The sequence below is a fragment of the Pyxicephalus adspersus genome, chromosome 4 (assembly GCF_032062135.1).
Source record: "Pyxicephalus adspersus chromosome 4, UCB_Pads_2.0, whole genome shotgun sequence".
In the NCBI taxonomy this organism is placed as follows: Eukaryota; Metazoa; Chordata; class Amphibia; order Anura; family Pyxicephalidae; genus Pyxicephalus; species Pyxicephalus adspersus.
This window is the reverse complement of record NC_092861.1, coordinates 54,873,831-54,883,072: the sequence shown is the minus strand read 5'-3', so window position 1 is coordinate 54,883,072 and position 9,242 is coordinate 54,873,831. Positions and strand designations below refer to the sequence as shown.

The 9,242-nt window shown below is 37.9% G+C and overlaps 1 protein-coding gene across 1 annotated transcript in view; it reads right to left on the bottom strand.

Annotated features, from left to right (window-relative positions):
- Positions 1-9,242, bottom strand: part of LOC140329768 (probable cation-transporting ATPase 13A4) — a 45,955-nt gene that overhangs the window by 1,772 nt on the left and 34,941 nt on the right. The window contains exons 23-27 of the mRNA XM_072410159.1: positions 7,455-7,551; positions 6,726-6,798; positions 4,110-4,385; positions 3,470-3,558; positions 2,970-3,050 (exon numbers count right to left, since the gene is read on the bottom strand). Coding sequence (XP_072266260.1) covers positions 2,970-3,050; positions 3,470-3,558; positions 4,110-4,385; positions 6,726-6,798; positions 7,455-7,551 — 616 coding nt within the window. The remainder of the gene's footprint in view (positions 1-2,969; positions 3,051-3,469; positions 3,559-4,109; positions 4,386-6,725; positions 6,799-7,454; positions 7,552-9,242) is intronic.

Here is a 9,242-nt window from a genome sequence, read left to right as displayed (position 1 = left end):
ATATATATATATATATATATATATATATATATATAAATATAAATATATATAGTGGTGCTTGAAAGTTTGTGGACCCTTAAAATTTTTGATTTTTATAGGAATGTAACCCAAAACATTGTTTGATTTTCCAATAGTTCCCTAAGGAGATTAATAAAACAGTTAAACAAATGAAACAAAATTATATTCGGTCATGCATTTATTGACAAAAATATCCAATAAAATATCTGTGAGTAGCAAAATGAATCATGCTCTCAGTATTTGGTGTGACCCTCTTGTGCAGCAATAACTGCAACTAAACGTTTGTGGTAACTGTTGATTAGTTCTGCACATTGACTCATAACCCATTCCTCAATACAGAACAGCTTCAGCTCTTGGATGTAGGTGGGTTTTCCCATATGAATCAATTACTTTAGGTCTTTCAACAACATTTCAATTGGATTAACGTCAAGACACTACCTTGTCCATTCCAGAACATTTACTCTATTTCATTTTACCCAATCTTTGGTAAAACAACTTGTGTGTTTAAGATCATTGTCTTGCTGCATGGCCCACTGTCTCTTGAAATTTAGTTCACAAACAGATGTCTTTACATTTTCCTTTAGAAATATTTGCTATAGTTCAAAATTCACTGCTCCATCAATGATGGCAAACCCTCCAGATCCAGCACAAACAGGCCTAAATTAGAACACTCTCAATGCCATGTTTCACAGATGGGATAAGGATCGTTTGCTAGGACACTTCTTTTTCTTTCTCCAAATGTAACACTCCTCATTTAGTAAAAAATTTTGATTTTGTCTTCATTTATTCATAAAACATTCATCCGCTATCCTGCTGGTTATTGCTAGCTTTGTGGCTTTCCCCAAACTAACCTGCTATATGCATCATTGCTGTTCAGTGCTCTCCAGAATGTGAACTCATTAACATCAACATTCACCAATGTGAGACAGGCTTTCTGTTGCTTAGAAGTTACCCTTCCTTTGTAACCTCTTAGATTATTACATGTCTAGAGCTACGTACACACTTCCAATTATTATCGTTGGAAAACGAACGACGAACGATCCTGCACGATATCTACGAACGATCGTATAGCACCGATCCTGCACATAGAGATAACGACACGATCGTTCGTAGATATTGCACACACAATAGATACGATCGTTTGAGCGATAGAGGAACTATGTGCACGACAGGAAAGTGAACGAACGTTCGTTCATTACGCATGCTCAGATCATGGACGATCAACGAACGATCGTACACACGAACGATGTTCAACGATCGTCGCCCAATCCGATCCGCCGGTCCGGTCGTTCGTTTCCAACGACTTTCCTCGTTCGTCGGCGTCGTTGGTTACTTTTTTTACGAACGATTTTTGCCCAATCGATCGTTCGTCGTTCGTTTTGAACGATAAAAATTGGAAGTGTGTACGCACCTTTAGTGTTGGAGTTAGCTCTGATAGTCAACCACTTCTGGGTAGGATAACACTGTTGTTGAATTTCCTCCATTCGTACACAAACTGACTGTTGATTGGTGGAGTCCAAACACTTTAGGGATGGTCTTGTAACTTTCTCCAGCTTTATGGGCATCAACAACTCTTTTTCTGAGGTCCTCTGACCATTTCTTTGAGCCATAATACACGTCCACAAATGTGTTGTATGTGTGATTACGTTTAATTGGATCCCTGTTCTTTTAATAAAACAAGATCTCACTCGCACCTCATCATCCCATTGATTGACAACACCAGACTCTATTTTCAAGTTCAAATTATATGATAATCCTATAGATTCACTTACTTTAGCCCCACACGGTGATGTTATTGGAGCATGTTTTCAAAAAATACATGACCAAATATAATAAGTTTTGTTTCTTTAGTTTAACTAGGTTTTCTTCATCTACTTTTAGGATGTGTTTGAAATGATGTTAATGTTACATTTGTCACACTAACCTCTTGCTCACTAAAGCGCAGGCATCTCTCTCCTGCGCATGCTTGCAGTTCTGACGCTGGGTGTGCCTCTTTTTCTAAGCTTTATCAATTCTGTCCAATCCTCTGGCCAATCAGAAAATAACCTCTTTACCAGCCCTGACTATTTAGCTTGCTCACAGACTGCACTCTGCAAGGTGCCTTCATTATGCCGAGAACCTATTTCTATGAGCTAGTTCCTGTACACCTGTTGGCTAATTCAGTGTTTCCTCTGTCCAGCTCCTGTGTTAACCCCTCATTGTCCAGTCTGTTCATTCCCAGCCAACATCCCTGTGCTGTTCCAATGTTCCAGTCTGTGGATATCCCTGAGTCTCCTGTGCCTCCAGTTGCTTCCAGTGTCTCCAGTGTTCCCTATGTCCACAGTGGCCCCTGTGTCACTAGTGTCTGTCTCCTGGATCCCTGGTAATTGACCCCTAGCGTGTGACCTGACCTGTCTTGCTTGCTGCCTGCTTCGACCCCGGCTTTCCTTGACTATCCTTCTGCTTTGTGAATTGGTACCATGTTTTGCCCACCTTGGTGTGCCCAAGGACCGCAACCTGGCAGTAGCCAGCGGTGAAACATCCTCACCATCAGAGGCTCTGGAGAAGACCAGGTTACTGCTTAGACTCTGCGCCTTGGCCCTCAGGGCTCACACCACCTCTGTGCAAGCCGTAGTGCCCCCTAGTGGTTATGTCTCCCCGTGCATGACAACATTCATATAATGTAGCTCTTTATAACATTTAAAAAGGTTCACAAACTTTTAACCACCATTATATAAATATATATATATATATATATATATATATATATATATTATGATCTACCAGTTGTTGAATGTTTGTCTTTTATGCAAAGTTTATGCGAATTGCACTGACATTTGAAAGTAAACCACTCAAACTCTGCAACCTCCAGAAAATTTGCAGGTGATTTTCATAAAAACAGAAACTTCAGCAACTTTAAAAATTTTGCTGATTATAATGTAAGAATCATAAAAGTCATGAAAAAACCTTACCTCAACACCATATGATGCAAAGAAAAGCACAATAACCATGCTCAATATTTCTATCCTCCAATAAAATGGTGTGCAAACAAGCTAAGAGATTACATAAAAAATATTAGCATGTTAAATCAACATGTATATACAACAGCGAACAATATATACAAGTACAGAACAATCACCAATACAACTTATTATGCCTTGGTAGTATTTGTACATCTCTATCCTACCAATTTCATACATTCTTTCCTTGTCTTCTGAGTACACTATTTGAAGAAAGTAAATTAACTGTCCTTGTACAGGAATTAGGAATGACAAGTAATGCAAGAGTCAGAATACCTATATTAGGCAATAGGCAATTCAACATATATTCTGTTATAAAAATAATGACTGTACTACTATGTTTTTCTGTATTCTATCTTCTGTTCATCAGTTTCTGAGTTATTACTTAATTTTAACAAAAATATAATCTCGTCTTAAAATGAATATTTAATTGATTCCCATCTTATACATACCTCCATGGAGCTGTAAAGTGTTTCAATATCAGCAAACAACATAAAAATAAAGGCTCCCAGTTGAGTTAATATTAATATACATAATAAATCTGCAAGAAAACAAACATAATTGTAGTTGTAGTTTTAATACTAAATGTATACCCTAAATTATGTCTTTCTTTATGCAATGTGTATATGTAAAGTAGATATATTGTACATTTCATAAAGCAATTACAAAGCAGTGTTAGTTGCTGAATGCTGCCATCTAGGGTCTCCTTAGTATAATATTTAGAAATCCAATCAAATGCAAAATTACTTTCAGGATGCAGCTAAGTGCTACTGAAGATAGACTATCATAGGATCCTGGGTGATCCAGCAAACCTGGAATGGATTTCTTAAATATCATTACTTTTAGTTGGCAAATCTTTTTAATTGTAGACAAGATACATTCCAGGTTTGCTGGGTCATACATGATCTCCTGTAATAGTCTATTTTCTCCGGTCTTGGCTGCTTCAATAAACCTGGCCCAATATAACTGAATATATTGAAACACATTCCTTTAACAGCTATAGCAAATAGAGAGATAAGGTTTACCATACATACATTGTACTGTGTATGAAATGCCCTATCACATGACCCAAAGGCTATCAAAGACACTTACAGTTAGTATATATTGGTTTTCTAAAAGGCTTTCCTTTGCAGAATACAAACTCAAGAATAATTAGGTTTATTCCAGATATAGGCCACAGTGTGGTAGTCAGGAAATTCTGAGACGTGCTGTGTTGTGCTAGCATTGTGTGGTTAATATAACTTTGATTGTGATGTTCACACGCACTGAATAGAAAACAGAAAACAACACATATAATATTTTTACACACATCATCTATTGCAAACACTGGGCATATAGTACTACAAATGTAAAAGAAAAATAGGAAAAAAGAAAATTATTTAAATGGAAACTATGCAAAGCACAAAGACACATAGCATACCTGATTAGCCTGATGAAAAAATACTATACTATAATTTGAATCATAATAAATTATTTCTTTAAAAAAAGAAAACCAACGGTTTATGGTCTCCTCCTGCCTTATACCAGATATCCAAACATAGGAAAATAGAACATAACATGATTACAAACTTTTTAAACTGCTACGCAATATGTCAGCATTATATCAATACAGGATTGTAATAATAATAATATTAAAATTACAACCTTTTTACTTATCAGTGCAGTAAAACCCTGTGCTATTTTTGTGGATAGCTGAATTTACCAATGAAACATTTAGCGAATCCTGTGGAAAAAACCCAGATATTCTCTTTGCTATGGAAGATCTGCTGTTAAGCATCAGTTTTTTTGAGAGGTAACTGTAAGGAACTTACCCGTCCTGTGAGCCAGCTGCGTCCCTGGGGATCCCAGCTGCAGAGGGAGACGCCACTGTAGCAGGCAGCATGGCCGAGGCTGCTGCTCTACTCGCAGCGTGTCTCTCTCTGCAGGCGGAGGGATCTGTCCTGGCCAAACTACTGTTCGGCCAGGTGGCATCCCTTGCATCTCTATGGACGTGGTTACAGAAACTCCTGTTCTCCTACCATGCCTGCCTCCTGTACCCCCCGAGGGTGTGGCACTCGGCTGCCTCGCCGCGGGGCGGGACATAGTTAGTTTGAATTCCCTGCGGCCAATTGGCCGCAGGGGATTCAGTTACTGTCCAATCAAATGGTGCCAGGTGGCGCAAGGTCATTGGTTACTCTGGCCATTTAAGGAGAGCCTGTCCTGTACACCATTGCCCGCTATAAGCCTCTGTGAACACTGTGTGCTTGGGTGCGTTCTTGTGTTGGTTTATGCTAATCACATTTGACATTTCTATAGCAACCTGGTCTGAACCTGACTCTTGCCTGAACTCTGCCTGCCCTGACCTCGGATTGTTCCTGACCTGCCTTTGCCTTACCCTTGTTGTGTTTTATGACATTAATAAAACGTGATAAAAGGATATCTGGACTGGTTGTGGTTTGTGTGCCCAGGCGCATTACAGTAACATCATTGCTCCTTAAGATTGACATGGGTTTACATCTCTGAACGATGTGACAGAACCTAGAATTACTTCTGGGAATGTAAATGAAGGTTATTTTTTTTTTTAAAAACTTGGAAAGTGCAGTATATGATGCATTTTTATTTAGTATTTTGACTAAAGGGTTTGTATGTTTATTTACATTTTGGTTAACTTTGGTTTTTCTTATGTTTATTTACATTTTGGTTAACTTTGGTTAACTTTTTCTGGGAATGGGTAAGGTACTCATATACACACACACAACCACTGGCCCTGTCTCCTATATTATATGACAAATAACTATTTTGATGCAGATTTACTTCAAACTTAGCCAATTACATTTACCCATTAACAATATATATTTACTTCTAATTTGGTGACAAATAAGCAGTATTATGACTGCATTCTGTACAGTAACTGTTAATGATCAAATGTAGAATTCCACCAGTTCCATTATAGTACTATGCAAGGCTACTAATTCACATGTTCCCACATTTAAAAATGTTTTATCTTGGTTTTATACTAGTAATTTATCCAAACAGATAAATATTGGCATAGACAGGTTTTTTAAAGTAGAACTAAACCTGTATTACTCAACTGACCGCATTCTCTTGCAGGGTGTCACCATCTTATCCTTTCCTCTTTTCATGTAGAGGACCTTGATAGTATAGGCTATCTTGATTGGCCGGGTTGGGATAAGGTAACTCCTGTGTGCCTCATTCATTTCCAGTACGTGCAGGGGAAGCCGGGTATGCTAGGTATCCAGATACCCAGAGCAATCAGGCAGAGGAGGGGTTTATTGCAGAAGGGACATCACCTGTCTCTTTCTCTTTCGATAATGACCTTCCTGATCTTGTGATCTTAAAGTGGAACTTTAGTACTGCTTTAAGCTAGCAGAACAGGCTTTACAGAACCATAACTTGTGTGTTGATTGATCATAACTGTCATTGTTCTGCAGAAGAAGATTTTTTTTTTCACTTCACTCTTTCCTCACTAGAAAACAGATTGCAGCAAAATGTCCCTAATGCATTTTAGTGAGTAAGGAGTTACGGAGATCTCTCTAAATCATCTTGTTGCATGTCCAGACCATGAGGGGGCACTCCAACTAGAGGCCCCTCATGGTCTGGACATGCAACTATATGTTACATATGTGGAAACACAACTATAAAAAGAATGTTTATTATCATTGTCAAGATTAGTTGACAACAACTACTAATAGTAAATAAAAAACTTACTTGTTAACATAACTGTGACAGAAATTGCTATGTCCTGCATCAGATAATGGAAGTTTCCAAGTAAAGTTTTTTTCTGAGAAAATAAAAATAAAAAAATGTATTTGATCAGCTTCATTTGTGTAAGGTTTTTTTTTAGAAAAAATCTTTTTGTTAATAAATTATTATAATTTTAACAGACCTAAAATAGGAATGTTTGCTAGTTAAAGCAGACCTAAACTTAAAATTTTTACTTTACATAAAAGGGTGAACAACCCTTTTATTTAAAGTATTTTTTTCAAGTGCAACACACTTTTTTTAAAAAATAAAGGGTACAGCACCTCCCCATTGAGTCTTAACAGGATGGGAGCACAAAGCCTCCCGGGAATCTACATCACGCATCCTTTGAGGCTCTTGGGTCCTTCTGTGCATGCCCTTATCTTGGGCATGCACAGGAGGAGCCCTTTCATCAACACAAGATCTGCACGCATACGCAATGAGATGAGCAATCTTTTTTCCCAATCTACATCACTCAATCTGGTGCCTCCACAGAACCCGGAAAAAGAGAGAAGAAGATGTCAGAGCAAAGCTCCTCTGCGCTGTGCTGAAGACGGATACCAGGACTACACGGAACCCAAACGAATATGCCTCCCGACAGATAGACAGGATTTTTTAATTTTGGTTTTAGTTCCTCTTTAATAAATCACAGTGACTAAACCAAAATGTTTTTGGCACAACATTTTCTTTTCTTACCCAGAACAGAAGCATCATGCAGACAAGCTCAACCAAAGTATACATGATAAGGTATTTAAACAAGCATATTGAAGTGACAAGTGTATTTCTTCCTTCCCTGTGTATCAAAGATAAATGATACATGTTAAAGAAAACAAATGAGCAAGGTTAAAGCTTTATATTAGACTATTATGTTTACTGTGAGGTAACAAAACAGTTTAAAAACAATGCAAATTGTCACATTCATATTCAGTGGTCTCCCTGTAGATTTAGTAGGGTTGATCCTATTAATATTTCCATGAATAGCGACCTAAGAAATCTCCCGTGGTTCATCATACCACAAGACATCTAGTTTCCTCCTTTGCCCCAACCAAAGGTACACTGTCTATCGCTTCAGACTCTGTTGACTCCACCACTCCCCACTTTCACAATATCTCCAGGTCCTGACACTTTCACCTGTACAACATATCCAAAATATGCCACATCCCATCCTTAGAGACCACCAAACTCCTGGGGCATATTCCATTTTCTCTTGCCCTGGTTGCTACATCTTCTTCTTATCTGGTATTCCATCAAGCAAACCTAGGGGACCCTAGGGGTCCATTATAGGTTGTTAGGGTTTTCTTGTGCAATGAGCAATATGTGTCTCTCAGGTCAGTTGACACCAATGATCTTTTGACACCAATTGACACCAATGATCTTTTGTAAGGTAATGCAATGATCATCTGTAGTGTGACAAGTGTGACATTCTTCCCACTGGTTTTCAATGTAAGAGGCATATTTCCTACTGACAACCATGCTAATGTACTGTGAGCTGTGGATCTAGTGCTTATAGAAGGTGTTTCCTAAAGTATAAAAGTTTTTAAGGGTTTCCCCACATTAAAAAAGTTAAGAAAGGCTAAAGTAGACACTCATTTCTACAATATACCATGAATTCTGCTGCTAGGCTTATCTATCCTTCTCACTGCTCCTTATCTGTTGCTTCTCCCTGCAAATCCAGTTCACTTCAGAATCAGATTCATGTAACTGCACAGTGCCTTTTTTCACTATTCACTGTGGCTTACAACACTTTCTGTTCTTTCATTGACCTACTAATGAAATTTACTCTTAGAACCTTTTCCCACACATGGCTCCAAGACTTCTCTAGAGCTGCCCCCACTATGTGGAGCTCCTTCCCTCATCACATAAGGCACATTTATTTAAACAAGTCCTGAATCTCTAACCATGCATACAACCTTCTTTTGGACGGCTGCCCGTGGTTTTCCACTATATCACCACAATGCATTACAACACTGGTCACTCTTTATTCTATAAAGAAAAACTCAATATCATTCAGCAATAAAGGTATGCCAATCCCTTGAAGAAGCCTTGCTGGGCAAAACGCGTCGGGTGGGAAACCAATTTATTGCTGTAAATGTAACTTGATGTACCATAAATTACTTTATGATTTCAGGACTAGTGCATCAATGTTAGCCTAGGGCTAGTGTAGATGATTACTGTCTAGTTTTTTAGGATGTTTAAATAAAATGTTAAATGTAAAATCACTACAAAAGCAGAATCATCACTGTCATTCTCATGAGTGTAAACATTTTTTTCTACAATTATTGACATATGTTTTTATGTTGAACAAGTATTTTTAAAACGTATCTCTATTAGTTATATGAACTGATAGATTCATGATTGACACATTCTTGCACTAGCTAAATTAACATCCTAACATAATTTTCTTGTGCTGTGACACCTTATTCAGAGCTAAAATCTAGTTTGTTTCAGCTTTTGGACAAATCAGGTAGTTTTTGGGAACTCTTT